This window comes from Phalangium opilio, unplaced genomic scaffold (genome assembly GCF_054372755.1).
Source record: "Phalangium opilio isolate 3A_F unplaced genomic scaffold, DU_Popi_V2 ptg000089l_1, whole genome shotgun sequence".
In the NCBI taxonomy this organism is placed as follows: Eukaryota; Metazoa; Arthropoda; class Arachnida; order Opiliones; family Phalangiidae; genus Phalangium; species Phalangium opilio.
This window is the reverse complement of record NW_028324194.1, coordinates 3,744,013-3,759,784: the sequence shown is the minus strand read 5'-3', so window position 1 is coordinate 3,759,784 and position 15,772 is coordinate 3,744,013. Positions and strand designations below refer to the sequence as shown.

General features: G+C 37.4%; 3 protein-coding genes across 7 annotated transcripts; all 3 read right to left on the bottom strand.

The window, feature by feature from the left end:
• On the bottom strand, window positions 1-15,527 carry LOC149647057 (cytochrome P450 4C1-like). Of its 4 annotated transcripts, none has more exons than XM_089849942.1 (10): window positions 15,304-15,527; window positions 7,945-8,057; window positions 7,779-7,867; window positions 5,687-5,874; window positions 5,550-5,619; window positions 4,654-4,780; window positions 3,101-3,289; window positions 2,804-2,981; window positions 2,671-2,733; window positions 1-1,132 (listed from the first exon to the last, which is right to left on the bottom strand). In XM_089849942.1, exons 2-10 carry the CDS (start codon window positions 8,005-8,007, stop codon window positions 786-788), a joined length of 1,314 nt encoding a protein of 437 aa, XP_089706068.1. In that variant the 5' UTR covers window positions 8,008-8,057; window positions 15,304-15,527; the 3' UTR covers window positions 1-785. The 4 variants fall into 4 exon arrangements, with proteins under 4 accessions (XP_089706068.1, XP_089706066.1, XP_089706069.1 ...); XM_089849940.1 differs by lacking the exon at window positions 15,304-15,527 and adding an exon at window positions 8,374-8,627; XM_089849944.1 differs by lacking the exons at window positions 2,671-2,733; window positions 15,304-15,527 and adding an exon at window positions 8,374-8,629 and having other exon boundaries at window positions 969-1,132; window positions 2,808-2,981.
• LOC149647059 (uncharacterized) lies at window positions 11,531-12,127 on the bottom strand. The gene has a single exon (XM_089849581.1). The coding sequence runs from the start codon at window positions 12,125-12,127 to the stop codon at window positions 11,531-11,533; it is 597 nt and encodes a 198-aa protein (XP_089705707.1).
• Window positions 12,168-14,903, bottom strand: LOC149647058 (uncharacterized). 2 transcript variants are annotated; one of them, XR_016371864.1, is made up of 3 exons: window positions 13,109-14,903; window positions 12,399-13,044; window positions 12,168-12,324 (listed from the first exon to the last, which is right to left on the bottom strand). XR_016371864.1 is itself a non-coding variant. In XM_089849946.1 (2 exons), the coding sequence occupies exons 1-2, from the start codon at window positions 13,352-13,354 to the stop codon at window positions 12,532-12,534; spliced, it is 759 nt and encodes a 252-aa protein (XP_089706072.1). In that variant the 5' UTR covers window positions 13,355-14,903; the 3' UTR covers window positions 12,168-12,531. The 2 variants fall into 2 exon arrangements, 1 of the variants encoding a protein (XP_089706072.1); XM_089849946.1 differs by having other exon boundaries at window positions 12,168-13,044.
• Window positions 15,528-15,772: the final 245 nt, after the last annotated feature.

The following is a 15,772-nucleotide window of genomic DNA, read 5'->3' as shown; positions in this document are numbered from 1 at the left end:
TTAAGTAATTTTTTATGACAAACTCTTATGAAACGTTTATTCATAGCTTTTTAAAATGACACCGTTTCTTATTGTTGTACGTTTTTTACCTCTCCGAGTGACGTATGCTTTTAGGAAGTTTCTTAAAACGATTTAACTAGAATTAAAGTAAATTAATGATGAATAAAATAATAAAGGGTATGGGAATTTACAATTTCATATCATATTTTAGCACGAAAGTGGTATTATATTACACTTTCAAGTCTCTACTTTCAAAATATAAAGTTTTTAATATAATTGAACCAAAGTTTCTATTTTTAAAATCCACTGGAAAAAAGACGATAACAGTAAACTCAGTTTCGATATATAAATCATTTTGTCTTGTCAGCTTGTTCGGTTGGTTTATGACATCACTATGACGTTGAGGAAAAAAGCGCGGGAAACCTATACGCGTCTCGAGCTCTGTCCATCTCGCGTGTGTGACGTCAAAAACAAGACAACGTTGTAGCCTTTCTTAAAAACTTTAAAAAGTGGATTTTAAATAATTTCATATGAAGCATTTTCAAATGCATATTGCCAAATAACTAGAAATCGGAGAATTAAAAGCTTGATATTTATGAATTCACAGTAATTAATTCTATCTTTTGCTATATAAATCAGAGGTTTTTCAATCGAAGCTTCTCATACCCTTTAATATCAATTATATTTATTTAAGAAAAACCTCTTAATTTGCGTCTCGACTCGGGGAGGTTTATTTTTTTCCCCAACTTGTTTTTAACAATAGTAAGTATATAAATCTGCTTTCGTCACTGATCACGTAATGTGAATACGAGAGGAAGACCCCCCAGCGGTTTCTGTATCATTCCGGTTGACATTAATATTTTGTCTCGTTGAATGGGAGAATGTACGCTGAACCGCCTCAATATGGAGCTAAGGATAATCTTCATCTCTAACATAGCAAATTTGAAACCTGGACAGCCTCGTGGTCCAGCCGAGAAAGTCAGGAACGCGTACGGATCAATGGGTTTCTCGGCGTTCGGTAGAAATCGTTCGGGAATGAATTTCTCCGGATCTGGATAAATATCCGGGTCCTTGTGTACATGTCCGATAATTATAGCGACGTTGTTTCCTTTAGGAATTACCACATTGTCGTCTGAAATAGACATTTAGAAATGAAATGGTTGTAAACACATCTTAAAATCAATGAAATGAAATCAAGGCGAAACTAATAGAAACGTACAAAACATGATGGCTCCAGCGAGCCAATATTAAAATTTTGCGCGGCTACACGGCTGGCAACTGTTTTTCCAGCGAACCTTCAATGTTAATTCAACATAGTCTAATAATTTTTTGTCAATTTTGCATCAATTTTAGTTCAAAAAAATTTATATTTTCCTCAAGTAACATCAGTAAATAGTAACTAAACAAACCCATATTTCAATTCTTTAATTTACCTCAGTTTATAAGAATAATTAAAGTTGCCGTGGTCTAGTGTGACGTCACACAATCGAGTTGTATGATGGACGCGCAAATTAACAAGTTTGTCAAGACAAAAATATTAGCCACATCGTATGATCGTAAAGTACGTAAATTAGAACAACGAGATCAATTGGAAAAACTTCTTCCCGGTCGCTTAAAATTTATATAATATACTTTTTGCCTCTCCTACCGCGAAGTTATATCTCCTGGCCTCAAATAAGATCATGACTCCTAGTTGAAGAGATAGAGAGAGAGAGGAAGGGGATCCTGTCTCTGACAAACTCTCCGAGACTAGTCCTCTATTCGCGAGCGTTTCTTAGCAAGCGGTTTTAGGCGAGGCTGCTAAGTACTGGGCTGGCGAGCGATAGGTCCGCGGTTCGATTCTCCGTGGAGGAAGAAAATTTTAAAAAATACAATCTCTTCCCTGTATCAAGTTTAAAACTCCACCTGTGAACTGTAACGTTAACTAAAAGAAAAATATTTTCTCTCGACGTTCAAAAATGACGAACGATACTGCCAAAGGCTGGACTGTGGCACTACTACTACTACTACTACTACTACGAGAATGACAACAGGGCAGATCAAACTAAGAGCCTCATCGTATACTACGATGTGGCTAAAAACAAGAAAAAAAATAACTTAAAGGAAAATACAGGTGACATAACATTATACCTTAAAAGAATTGCCTTATTCTAAATATGAAAGGAAAAATATTAAAATAAGTGATCTCTTATTACAAAATAATTACCAATTAATAAGTCTTAAAAGCAGGGACTACTGTGTCGCCATTGGTTTAGTGGCGTCTGCTAAATCGAACCGCTGCCCCTACGGGATTGCAGCCGAACTCTCATAGTCTGAGAGAGGTAGGGGTAAGAGGTTCGATTTAGCAGACGCCACTAAACCAATGACGGATGGCGCAGTAGTCCTCGATCATTTTTAAGACTAATTAAATGTTAATTATTTTGTAATAAGAGATCATTTATTTTTTGTTTAATATGTTTCCTTTTATATTTACAAAACTCCGTTCTTTCAAGTTATAATGTTATGTTAGCTGAACATTTCGTTTAAGATAGACGTTGTCACGTGAAGCCTACGTTCGCGCATGCGCTTATAAAAACCTCTATCCTTTTCCACTATGTTAATTACACAATTTCCCAAAAACTAATTAAATAAATTATGCGATTTGTATTACTCTATTACAGAGGCACTAACCAACATGCAAATCCCTCAACAGAATTCTGGATATTGCACCAACTGGTGGGTAGAGTCGTGCCGCTTCCTATAATTAATTATAGTCAAAGATTTGTCCTACTTCGAATCCTATCAATTTTAGAATGAAGGAGACTTGCCTTTATGACGCATTCTAGGTACGTTAGGTTCTTGATGTGGTCTATTTCGATGGGTGTATCAGGGTCAGTACCAAACACCGCATCCATTTCCGCGTGAACCTTGCCAAGGCAATCTTTGTCCAAACCCAATAGGTACAAGGCGAAACTCATGTTCAAGGACGACGTGTCATGACCCTGAAGTTAAGAGAAAACACCAAAGATTAGTATCATAAACTAAATTTCCATATTAATGGCATAATTTTCTGATTACATGGTGATTGTGGCAATTATAAAAGAAATAGAACTTTTCGTACCCCTAACAACAATGTTTCGATTTCATCTTGCACATCTTCTAGTGTAAGGCTCTTGTCTTGCATATGCATTTCCAGTGCCATATCTAGAAACGATTTTCTGCTCAATTTTGATCCCAAAATATCGGTGTCGTTTCCCATAGCACTAATTCGCTTTGCTTCGATTAAATCCTTTTTGCGTTTTTCAATTACCTGGTCAAAATATGTTAATCATTTTTAGTTCGTCAACGGAAATAAACAGTGTGGGAATTGTGGTTCAGGATCAAATGGACATAAAGCTTGCAATAACAATCGCCCTATAGTTAATATTAATATACGAAAAAAAAACTCTTAATATTGGACAACTCATCCTCCAAAATTGGAAACTTTAACGTGTCATATTGAAGCAAAAACTATCCGTTTTTGTACAAATTAACATTCAACAACGAACCAAACATTGTGCAATGTCTGGCCTTTAAAGCTATAACACTGTCCGGTTAAGGGAATATTAATGTAGGAAAAACACTCAATATTGCACAACTCATCCTCCAAAATTAGACAACCCTGACGTCTAACATTGAACCCATAAATATCGATTTTAGGCAACGTAATGTCCAAAATTGGCAGTTGAAATATGCCTTATAAGATAAATTTACCTCAGAAATGGACATTAGAAGGGTCCAATGTTGCACATAACATTTTCGTGCAATTTTGCGAAGAAAAGAGTGCTGCCTCAGTGACAGTGGTCAAATTCGGTATCAGACGGTTCAGACGGTGCATAATGAACAAACATTCAACCAACAAACAAACCACTTTCTATAAAATATACATAAGTTTATAAGATATGCTCCATAATTATGACACTAACTATACTTCGTAATGCTAGAGACTTCGAGAACGACAAGCGAGAATTGACTACACTCGGTTACTTTTTCTGTCCATCTTAATATTTAGTCTGTACTAAGCCTTTGATAGCGCCTCACCAGGCGTCGCTTTACCCTGAATCTATGACCAATACGTCACTTCATGACAAGCCCTCAGTAACCAGTGACAAACTAGTGGATCATATCTCATGAATTTATGATATATATAAGATCAAGAACGAATTCAGGATACCATAAGAACGTTGAAGCAAGGCAATGCTGGCGTCATGAAGTCATACTTTTCATAACATGAGAGAAGGGCCTATATTTTTGGGAATATTGAAAATGGAGTCTCCTAGGTCAGGAGTGTTGGTGTCGGTGTCAAGAACAATACTGTGAAAATAGTTAATGATGAACTAATAAATTTATAAAGAGTGGTCCATAAAGAATCTAGACTTTACTATTAGAGAGCGTATAACGCCAAGGCTTAAGGCCAGTGAAGCTGAATGTGATACTACCCATTTTAGTTGATTTAGAACCCACCGATAGCGCTAAAAACAGATTTTAAGGCGTTACCTAGAACGAAAGCGGTAACGGTTTTCGAAAGAAGTATGGCTTCACGGTACAAGGGGACAATGTTACCATTCCACGTTCTTATGGTATCCTGAATTCGTTCCTGATAATATTTAAATTCCACTTGTGTTATTATCTCACTTCCATCGTGAATTTTCTGGCGTACTCGAGCGCTTCAAAGTACCGCTTTCCTTCGTGAAAATATTTGAACGTGCAGTCCAACCAATACCAAGGTTTAACAATGCGCACCATAACGATAGAAACCAATCTGCATTTAACAATTTAAATTATTACACTTTAAAATGAGAACGAAATTACGTCTGGAGAACGTTTCCATGATCCCCAACTTTTCTAAGGCTATCCCCGCCCACATTTTTGACGTCATCTCCTCCACTCGAGTACGAATTTACTAAAATCATAAGTTCATAAGATATGTTCCATAAGTTTGTCACTGGTTACTCAGAGCTTGTCATGAAATGACGTAGATAGACTCTCGTAAAGCGAAGGCTTAGTAATGCAGACTAAATAGTAAGATGGACTGCAAAACCGGGGAGTGTAGTTCATTCTCTCTTGTCGTTCTCGAACTAGCTCGAGCTGTAATTCTCTAGCATTACGAAGTAAAGGAAGTGTCACACCATGAATGTATGGAGGGGGGGTTGGAATTGCTAAAGGGGCTCCCGGTGTTCCCTTGATGGTGTAGCTCCTCCCCCATCGTCGGCTTAGCCATCTCCTGAAGGCGGTAAATGTCTAGTCGTTTCAAACTAGGGGCCGAGCGGATAGAGGGTGGAGTTAGCGGAAGAACTTTCACTTTTTTGGCAGCCAATGAAAGTATTTAAGCGGGAAATAATCGTATTTCGTCAGTCTATGGCGTCGCTAACATAAAATAAGCCACGCCAGACGTTTCCAAGATCATTTCACGCCTATTATGATTTGACCTTAGCCATTCCAACTCCCCTCCATTCATTCCTGGTCACACTTGTGGAACATAATCACTTATAAACTTATAGTTGTAGGGATATTGGTGAAATAACACATACGTGTTCAGGCATTGCAAATATTTCGAGTCTTGACATTTCTGAATTTCCATTTTAACACCGGTTGAGGTTTCTAAAAATATTTAATAATAAACGAAGACCCTATATAATTTAATTTACTCCGCATTAATTTAGTGTACCCAAAATGATGTCGAGTGTACAGTAGCCCATGAGAGGAATAATGTCAGTGGGCTTATTTACTAAGGCATTCAAATTCGATGCCAAAATCAGAGAATTCTCGTAAAATATGTCGAAGTATGATTCGACCACCTTTTGGTGCAGAGTTGGAGCTAGCACCTTGCGCCTTTCTCTCCATATCTTTTCGTCACTGTCATTGAAAAACAATATGCTAAAATTAGACCATAATCAAGATACACTGATCCTATAAAATAAATTCGCTGATAATTTAGGTCGTACAATACTAACTTTGTAAAGAGTTTTTATGATTTGTAATACGATGGGGTAACGTCTTAATTACTCGCTCAATATTAACTATGAAATGAATATAATGCATTATCCTATATTTTTTTCTTAAAGTGTTAGTGACATAATTTTCGTCATCCACAAACTTAAAATGAGAAAAAGTCCTTGAAAAATCTAGTTAACTAGTTTTATATGATATGTTTACTTCATTATTTGGTTTCGTAGCAATTTATAAAATTGCAATCAAAGTATTGTGTTTGGAAAAAGCCTAGTTAAAATTTTGTTCGTTTGATGGCGTAGTAAGGAGACATTTTCTCTCTAGATATCGCTCACGTGACGCCTGTTAGTGTCGCCGCGCCGCGTTAAGCCTATTTTATTCACAGATTTGCGCGGCATTAGTTGACTCGGGCGCTCGCGCTTGGCTTTTCCGCGAGATGCCGCGAGTGACGTATCAAGGAGAAAAACCGTCCAAAAACTTCTCTGGAAATTAAAATTTGCTTTTGCTCCCCAAATTTCAAGTTTTTGAAGTGTTTTTTCTGTGTTTTCCCTCATATTTAAATATTGATCAAGCACATTTTTGGAATCAGAAGAGTTTAAACTCTCAAAAAAGTAAGTGAGATAAGTTTTAAATAATGTCGCTATTCCTTTAAGTAATTCAATAAATTTATTAGATCTTATCTAGTTATTAATTCTGGTGATATCGTTTTAAGGAATCAAGCCAATAAGTACATATTGGTTTCCATGTGGTATAGACAAAGACCAAAAAATGGCGGTGTTAAAAGATAATAATAATAATAATAATAATAATAATAATAAAAAGCTTTATTGATAGGATATTCCCGTTCAGAACGAGTTCTGTTTTACGAGGGAGTCCCTTATTAAATTAATTACATTGTGGGTTCAAATGATGGAAAAAATACAAACAGTTAATTATATTGTTAACGCGTTTAACATTTCTTTTTTGAATATTGATATTGTGGCTGAATCTTTAAGTGTGTTAGGGAGTTCATTCCATAAAGCCACACCTCTAGTTTTGACACTCTTACGATTAAAAGTACTTATGTGTGCTGCCTCTTGTTCGATATGTTTTAGGGCCATTACAAGCCCTATCAAAGTGGTCAAGAACATAATCTGGAGTATATTTCTTTATGACATTAAACATTAAGATTGGTGTTTATGTGGGATAAAAAAGACCACAAGATGTTTGGTCTAGCAGCCAATGTGTCCATATTGGTGCCTATGTGAATGGATTATTGACTTGGCAGATGAAGTAATAGTGGCCAGCAAAGTGTTAATAAGACTCAAGTGGCATAGCTTAGATAATGTAACGAAATCCAAATTTCCGAACTTTGAATTCAGTTCAGAAATTTCGAACACTTTTGCTACAATTTGCAATCTGAGGTGTAATTGTAACAACACTAACAGAAAGGTAACTGATAATATACAGAAGGGGATAATAGAAGAAGGATGACACTCTGTGACCTCATAATACTTTAGTTGTGTAACGTCATTCTTCCCAGGCTCACCATTTTTGTTTATTTCCTGCTCAACAAACTTCAGATGGGCATCGCACCTTAAGGTGAATAGGCCTAATTGTTTAGCACTAAATCAACAGCAATCAACCCACAAACCTCGTCTTGGGGTGGGACAAAGATCGACAAGAGCATGCGTCTTGTCAAATAGTTAAGCGCTAATAGGGTAGGGATGTGATTCGGTTTAGTAACCTTGCTCCCAATGATCCGATGTTTGGAAGAATCATGTTACACTTACCCCGCTTTGTTAGTACTAAATGTAGGTCTGACTTTTTACCTTGTTAGTAAGCCATTGCGTAACCATCCTTTGATGAAGGAATACATTTGCGGAGATTTTTGTACATTTCCCTTGCACTTCAAAAGATTCTATAGTATTCATGGGACAAATGAAATAACCGACTATTTTTGGCAACTTAGTGAGAAAATTTAAAAAAAAATTCTACCTTGGCGGTGGCTGCTTTGAAGGCGAGAAAGTATGTTTCAAAAGCAAAATTGACGTGTACCATCGGTGCGCCATTGACCAATTTATGAATCGCCGCAAATCTTTCATATATTCCTGTATAGAAACCAGTTTAAGCATAAGTTCATATGTTCCATTAGTTTGTCACTGGTTACTGAGAGCTTGTCATGAAGTGACGTAGGTCATAGATTCGAAGTAAAGTGACGCCTGGTGAGGCGCTGTCGAAGCCTTAGTACAGACTAAAAATTAAGATGGACTGCAAAAGTAACCGAGTGTATTCTATTCTCGCTTGTCTTTCTCGAACTAGCTCTCAATAATTCTCTAGCATTACGAAATATAGAAAGTGTCATACCTATGGAACATATCTTATAAACTTATGGTAATAGTATAATAATAATATTAAGTTACTTACTAACTTCCAGCGGTACCTTGCTTTTCGTTAGAAACAACGGAACAACAAAATCATAAGTTGCTGTTAAGCACGAACCCAATCTGGGAACAATTTTGAATACGGTTTTCGATTTTTGAAAATATTTGACAACTTTAATGGAAAAGAAAGCAATAACTCCCGCAACTAAGCAAGAGAGGTAGCTTGGAAATGTCAACTCCATCATTGCACATTCAAAAGTGAGCAATTAACCAAGTTAGTAATATTGAGTATAGTGATTTGTCCATATCTCCCACCAGTATGAAGCTTATATGTATGGAAGTTTGGTGGGTTGTTATCTTCAAGATATGACATTAGATATTTTGGAGATAATGCGCTTATCTAGCTTTCGAGTCAATATACCAAGTACACTTATTTCAAGGCAGTCTCGCGGCTTCAATCAGTAATTCAGATTTAGTATGAAGTTTATATCATAAGTTTAAAATATATGTTTCATAAGTACAACGCTACCCATATTTCGAAATGCTAGAAAGTAGAGAACTGACTACACGTGGTTTTGCAGTCCATCTTAATAATAATAATAATCTTGGCTTTGTCTATGGAGGGATTTCCACACCAAGCCTGTGGCTTATTTACAGGTGGGTCCCTTTACATTGCATAGAGGGGTGGTGGCTAGCCCCTATGCCCCCACAGATAACCTACAGCGCCCTATACTAATTATTACCGTTAACCTCTGCAACTTTTGATGGAAAGGAGAAACCGGGTTAGACCGCGGAGGAAAACTCCTTTTAACAAGCGGGGAGAGAACTTGCAAACTCTACGCAGAAGGATTTGTTCCCAGATTTTCACCCGGTGCCACAGTCCGGAATCGAACCCGGGATCCTCTTGCTGCGAGGCGAAAGCGCTAACCGCTACGCCACCCCACTTGACAGCGCCTCACCAGGTGTCGCTTTACCCCGAATCTCTGACCTACGTCACTTCATGAGAAGGTCACAGTTACCAGTGGTAAACTTATGGAACATATCTTATATGGTTGAAAATTTTTTTTATTTAAAATTATCTCTTCAACTTTTTATGAATATTATAATGCCAATATTGCGATTTCTCTTTTTCAAAATACAGGCCTTCCTATAATTCGCTTATCTCAATAGCTATTTTATCAGAGATAAGGGACCTTTTATTTGTTATTTACTATAGCCTCATAGTTATTTAGAAGCACTCAACTCAACTTAGTGCGATTGTTACTAACGTTTGATGTAAGTTGTAGAAATTGACCCCTTACTTAAACAAGTTGGGAAATCAAAATAAACCTCTCCGAGTCGAGACGCAATTAAGAGGTTTTTCTTAAATAATTAAATAATCAAATAAATATAATTCAAAAATATCAAGCTTTTAATTCTCCGATTTCTGGTTATTTGGCAATATGCATTTGAAAATGCTTCATGTGAAATTATTTGAAATCCACTTTTTAAGAAAGGATAAAACGTTTCCCTGTTTGCTGACGTCACATACGCGAGATGGTGCCACTCTCTCCGCTATCAGGCCCAGAGTTTAGACTTTAAGGTCCGTCCACACTATGGCTTTTTTTCGCGTCGCAAGGTACGTAAAGGCCTGTCCAGACTGACACATTTTGCGCGTTCGCATCTTCGCTGCGCTTGTTTGCAATATCGCTCTGCTGTCCAAATTGGGTTTTCGTTACTTTGCGTCCTCATATCGCGAAGATGCAAATTTCTTGCGACTAGGCCAAGAATTTCGCGCCTTCGCGAGATAAGCACCAATCACAGACGAGAGTACGGGTGGCGTGTGGAGGGTGGCGATTAGTTTTGTTTTTATCACTTTTTCACAATGGCGGAAGCAGCGTGCAGCTCAGTCGAGTCACTTTTAATAAATATGGTGAACGTAGATGGCGCAATGATTTCTCAAATTTCATTGGCTCTCAGAATAGGAAAAGCAAAATATTTGCGTGTATCTGAACAGTAGGGCAAATATTTTTCATGTACTGTTACGAAGATGCGAATAAACGAAGGCGCGAACACGCGAGCGCGAGCTCAATGTGGACAAAGCTTAACGCTCGCGCGCGCGGTACGTCGCTTCGCTCGGATCGTTTACACTATAGAAATTCGCAAAGGTAAGCAAGCCCTCGTTTTGACAAACTTCGAAGCATATCCGAGAGCTTCAATGGCTGAATATTATATCCGGGTTAACTTCAGACATTAATAAATAATAAAACTGAGAAGGGGATGAGTCAACAATATTGAACATGTATGGAATCATCATAAAGCTCTTTATATAACTAAAGTTTTGGAATTAAATGGTGGTAATTACCAGTTCTTTCTCTCTGCAAAAACTTCGAGAACATATCCTTAATATGTTAAGAAATAAAACGAAAATAGTTGTTGATTTCCAGTGACCCAGTCGTTTACGAGAAACACTAGGCCTATTAACCGGAGACATATTTGTTTTCGTGAAAATAACTCGAATACACTACGCCTGCGCCAACCAGGAGACCTCTGATTGGCTGCGAGGCTGCGATCTTTGCGAAAATCTTTGACACGCCAAAGATTTTCGCGAGGTTTGCAAGGCCTTGCGAGCTTAGCTTTGGCGCGAATTTCTGTAGTGTAAACGATCCGAGCGAAGCGACGTACCGCGCGCGCGAGCGTTACGTAGCTTGCGACGCGAAAAAAAGCCATAGTGTGGACGGACCTTTAGAAGTCTTCCTTGACGTGAGCGGGCGTGACTTCTTCAGCCCATGAACGCTGGATCTCAAAAGTGTATATTGTTTGCTTTATAAAAAAATAAAAAAAGGAACGGCCACGGTCGTTAAATAGTTTTATTTCAATAGTGTTATATTTTGATGCCAACAAAATATATTTAAGTTAATGAGGAAAATTATTAAGTTTTATTGAGAAGGCGACAACAGTGACTTTTACATTTACATGTCTAGCTCGTACTGGAGACTAGAGACTACTCCGTACATATAGTTCTATATAACAAAGATATTTGAATATGAAGTAGGCTGTGGCGCTAGGCGCGATATTTAAACAATAATAAGACTATATATAAGTTTTCCCGGAAATATCGGTTTACATGAAGCCGATATTGGCCGATACCGATATGAAAAAAATTGGCCGATATATCGGCCGATATACCGATAACCGATATATCGGTGCATCCCTAGATTTTATACCTCATCACCGGGTACTAAGTATTTGTAAAAGCCAGAGTCTCGCGTGATAAAGTTGTTACTAGTTCTTCCTCCGTAGCAACGCGATATAAACATGATAAATCCATTTGGAGCTATCGCTGTTAATGCCTTCATCGTGTTATGGCTTTTGTAGTTGCTGTAAGTCAATGCTCTTGCCCTAAGTTTTCTTGGTCGCTGAACAAATACTTCTGTACAATCTATGATGCACGTTGTGAAAGGATATTTAACTTTGAACGGCACCGGTGCACTGCTATGTATGGTTTCTCTAGGTAACCAACATATCACATCCGAGAGTCTTTCATACATAATGTCTAACCAGTATTTGAATATTCTACCAGCTAGAGAACCTGAAATATAAAATCTGCGCCCCAGATCTTGAAAAAGAAGGTTTAGTCTCAGTTTCATAAGCACCATAAATATCTGATGTGGTATTTCCATCGAGCAAGGGGGCTTGACAGGCTTTTTGGTTAGTGTTTTTACTAGTTTGTCAAAACGATCGACATCAAAACGATCGACATCAAAACCAGTGAAAAACTTGCAGTCCTTGTTACTAGCACGTTGATAATCATGCATTTCAACTTGCACTGAAATATAGAGATGGGCCGATACCGATACCATATCTGTACCGATATTTGGCTTTAACCGATATATCGGTATCGGTTAAAAATGAACCGATACTTCTACCCGATATTTTTTGAAGAAAGTAAATACTTATGTTGAGAGTAGATGGCGCCATAAGACCTAAACTCTGAGACAGCACAGATTTTCATCTATTTTTGGAAAACGTAACTAGTGTCTAAAATGGGGTTTTCGTATGAAAAGCCAGTTTTATAGTTTCAAGTACCGAAATTGGATCGAGAATCATCTATAGAGATGGGCCGATACCGATAAAATATCGGTATCGGTTTGATATCGGTTTAATCGAAGGATCGGGTAAAATATCGGTATCGGTACGGATCGGTTTCCCAAGTATCGGATCATATCGGTATCGGTTTAAACTGGTATCGGCCCATCTCTACTGAAATATGATGGCTTGCAGCTTTAGAATAAAGATTTTTCTCGGTATAATCTTGATCTTGCACTGATGGATCTTCCCACTGAGTTTGGGCATTGGCGGTTTTTATCGGCTCTTCGTATTGTATCCCAACGCTAACCATAACTTTATTTGAGCATGTACATGTTTGCAGTATCTCATCTGTTGAGCTATTGAAACTCTTATTTTCCCACACTGATCCATGAAAACTAGACTCGCTAGACTGGGATTTTTCAAGCAGTGAATTGTTTGAAGATGAAAATGAGGAGCAGTTTATGCCACTATCAAGAGTGTTATCTTCAGTACGAGGCCGTTTTGATGAAATACTATCATCATTAGAGCTCAAATTGATAGATCTTTTAAGTTTACGGTTTGGTTTCCATTCATTATCTAGGTCAATGCTTGGGATAGGGTGTTCTTTAGTTGGTTTTCCATCAATGAAGTGCAATGAACAAACCTGCACATTCATAAAAATATTAAATTTACAAGAACTGAGCAAAAGCTACGCGACAAATACTCACAACAGCTCTCTTTCCTGGTAAATAATCTTGTCTGCCAAGTGCTTCAAGCCATTGACCTCGTAATTTATCATTCTTGGGGAAAATATGAAGCCCAAAAGGCACCGGACAACAACAATCTTTATGGCACAGAGTTAACCCTTTGTCAAGTCCCGAATGAAGTTTGCAAAGCTGCGATCTCCACTCCCTTAAATCTCTATCACTACTCTTACAGCCAAGAACTGAACATGTTCTACCCCAACTTGCCATTTTTATTTTTCAAAACTTACTAATAACTAATTACCGATGCGAATTAAAAATATATTCAAATAACGGGATTCACCGCCCAAAAGGATTTCAGACGATTCTTTTGAACTTCCTGCTTTTGAACGCTAGATGGCTTTAAACACCGACGTTTAAAGAGACAAAAATAACGAATTTTACGCTTTACTTCGACGCTAGATGGCGGTAGCAAAAACTACTAACACGCAATGGCAGCCCCCATCAGAGTTGGGCACTCCTCCTTAGATAGATTTTTTTCCTATCAAACTATCATAGATGGCGAAACTATCAATTCTTCTGGCTATATTTTAGAGTGGAACTCCTTCTTAGATAGATTTTTTTCCTCTCAAACTATCATAGATGGCGGAACTATCAACTCTTCTGACTATATTTTAGACTGACATTGCTGGTTAGATAGATATTTTTCCTCTCAAACTATCATAGATAGCGAAACTATCAACTCTTCTGACTATATTTTAGACTGACACTGCTGGTTAGATAGATATTTTTCCTCTCAAACTATCATATTTGGCGAAACTATCAATTCTTCTAGCTATATTTTAGACGGGCATTATTTGTTAGATAGATTTTTCCCTCTCAACAAATCATAGATGGTGAAACTATCAAATCTTCCTTCAATATGTTAGATTGGCTCTCATTGTTAGATAGATTTTTTGCCTATCAAATCAAATTGAAATCTTTAGGAACGACTAAATTAATCGATTATTTAATTTCCGGACTTTAAATTTGATTGTTTTCGATCAAACTGATTTGGGCTCAACCTACTTTTACTCTGTTTAATCGATTCCTGATATTTCCTGATTTTGTAGAATTTCTAATATTTTCATATATTCATATAATTTCCATAATCTCATTTCTCAAGTTTGACTTTTAACTGTCTATAGTTCAAAAGCTACTATCCAAACTTTTTCAAATTATTCGCCCTTGATTTAATCTAAACCATCTACTATAAACGGTTAACTAATAATAATTAAAGGCAAAAATTGCAATTAAAACTGTGGGTAATAAAAATCAGAAAATCTACACTTTAATTTATCTAATTCTACGTTTGGATGATTTCGTGGAATCGTTCTTCCTCCTCGAGTAGTCGTTCACATCAGTGACAGCACGGAGCTTCTATATACAAGAAGCTCCGTCTTCACAGTTTGAACTGTTGAACCATCGTTTATTTTATTTTTATTTATTTGTTTGAGAGGGTTATAACGACTACCAAGTACAGAATCTTCTTATAGAATAAACCTACACTTGCTAACGTTCAAATATATTAAAAACTTCGATATCATTCAAAAAACGACTTATCTTTCCAGAAATTTTCATAACTATCAAAATTGCCTATCAAAGATTAGCACATAATTTTTTAAAATTAAATCAGAAAACAGATGTCGCCAAATAAACTCACTCAAAGAATCAATTTATTTCTCAAGGAATAATGCCTATCATTTTTTATGATTTCTAAAAGATGGGGTTAGTAGCCAGATCACGTTGAGAATCGATATTTTTCTCTAGAAGATTTCAACGAATCAATGAGTGCACTTTCTAAGCTATCAAACTCAATCGATCATTATAATTCAAATTTTTCTCGAAAATAACTATCAAAATTGATACTTTGATAGGGGCAGATTTAGTTTTCTATCGTATCAAGTGGTAAAACTATCAAATGATATGATAGTGCCCATCTATGGCCCCCATGGAATTTGCCTGGTAAATCACGTATATCGCGAGCAGCTTGCGTTCGCGAGTCGCGTGATCCCGGGGGCTATGCTAAAACTGAGCTGTGCTCTTTCGGGAGCCGCCCTTTTCAAAAGGGCGTATTTGTATACGGCATCACTAAATCTGTAAACCTGTATATATCGAATAAGCTGCCGTCAGAGATTAAGCGTTGCCTATCCTCTAAGAGAGAAAACTAATTTCTTCACACGCATCCTTTATCCATGGTCGAACTTTCATTTTTGGTCGATAAAACCGGCTTCTATAGCACGAGCAGCTTGCGTCGTTGAGCGCGCGATCGAGAGGGCTACGCTCAAGCCAGTATTTAAGCCATTATTTAAGCCTTAGGCTTCAGTGTTTTCCTTCCGAGGAGCCCGGAGGTTGAGCCCGTGGGAAATTAAACCCTAAATTCAGTTATGCAGCCAGGCACCCTTGGTAACAGGCTGGGAAATAGCACACTTCCTCTGGTCCAAAACCAGTTTATTAATTGCTTGGACTAGTTTTTTAATTCAAAAAGTGGGGGTTAGTGGTCCTCGGGACCAGTTCATTAATTGCAAATCTATTGGAGAACAAAGGCTGGGACCACTCCGGAGACCAGTTTATTATTTAGGACACTAGGGGGTCACTGGTCCCAAGGACTAGTTTAAAAAATATCCTTATTTCCCAGCCTGCTTGGTA

Excerpts from the sequence above, each read along its gene's own strand:
- LOC149647057 (XM_089849940.1), bottom strand. The coding sequence starts at position 8,575 with ATGATGGAGTTGACATTTCCAAGCTACCTCTCTTGCTTAGTTGCGGGA. Across the intron at positions 7,868-7,944 it reads TCAAAGCAGCCACCGCCAAG|AATCTTTTGAAGTGCAAGGG; the intron begins GTAGAATTTTTT and ends TGAATACTATAG. Across the intron at positions 5,875-7,778 it reads CGCAATGGCTTACTAACAAG|TGACGAAAAGATATGGAGAG; the intron begins GTAAAAAGTCAG and ends TTTCAATGACAG.
- LOC149647059 (XM_089849581.1), bottom strand. The coding sequence starts at position 12,127 with ATGCATGATTATCAACGTGCTAGTAACAAGGACTGCAAGTTTTTCACT.
- LOC149647058 (XM_089849946.1), bottom strand. The coding sequence starts at position 13,354 with ATGGCAAGTTGGGGTAGAACATGTTCAGTTCTTGGCTGTAAGAGTAGT. Across the intron at positions 13,045-13,108 it reads TACCAGGAAAGAGAGCTGTT|GTTTGTTCATTGCACTTCAT; the intron begins GTGAGTATTTGT and ends ATGAATGTGCAG.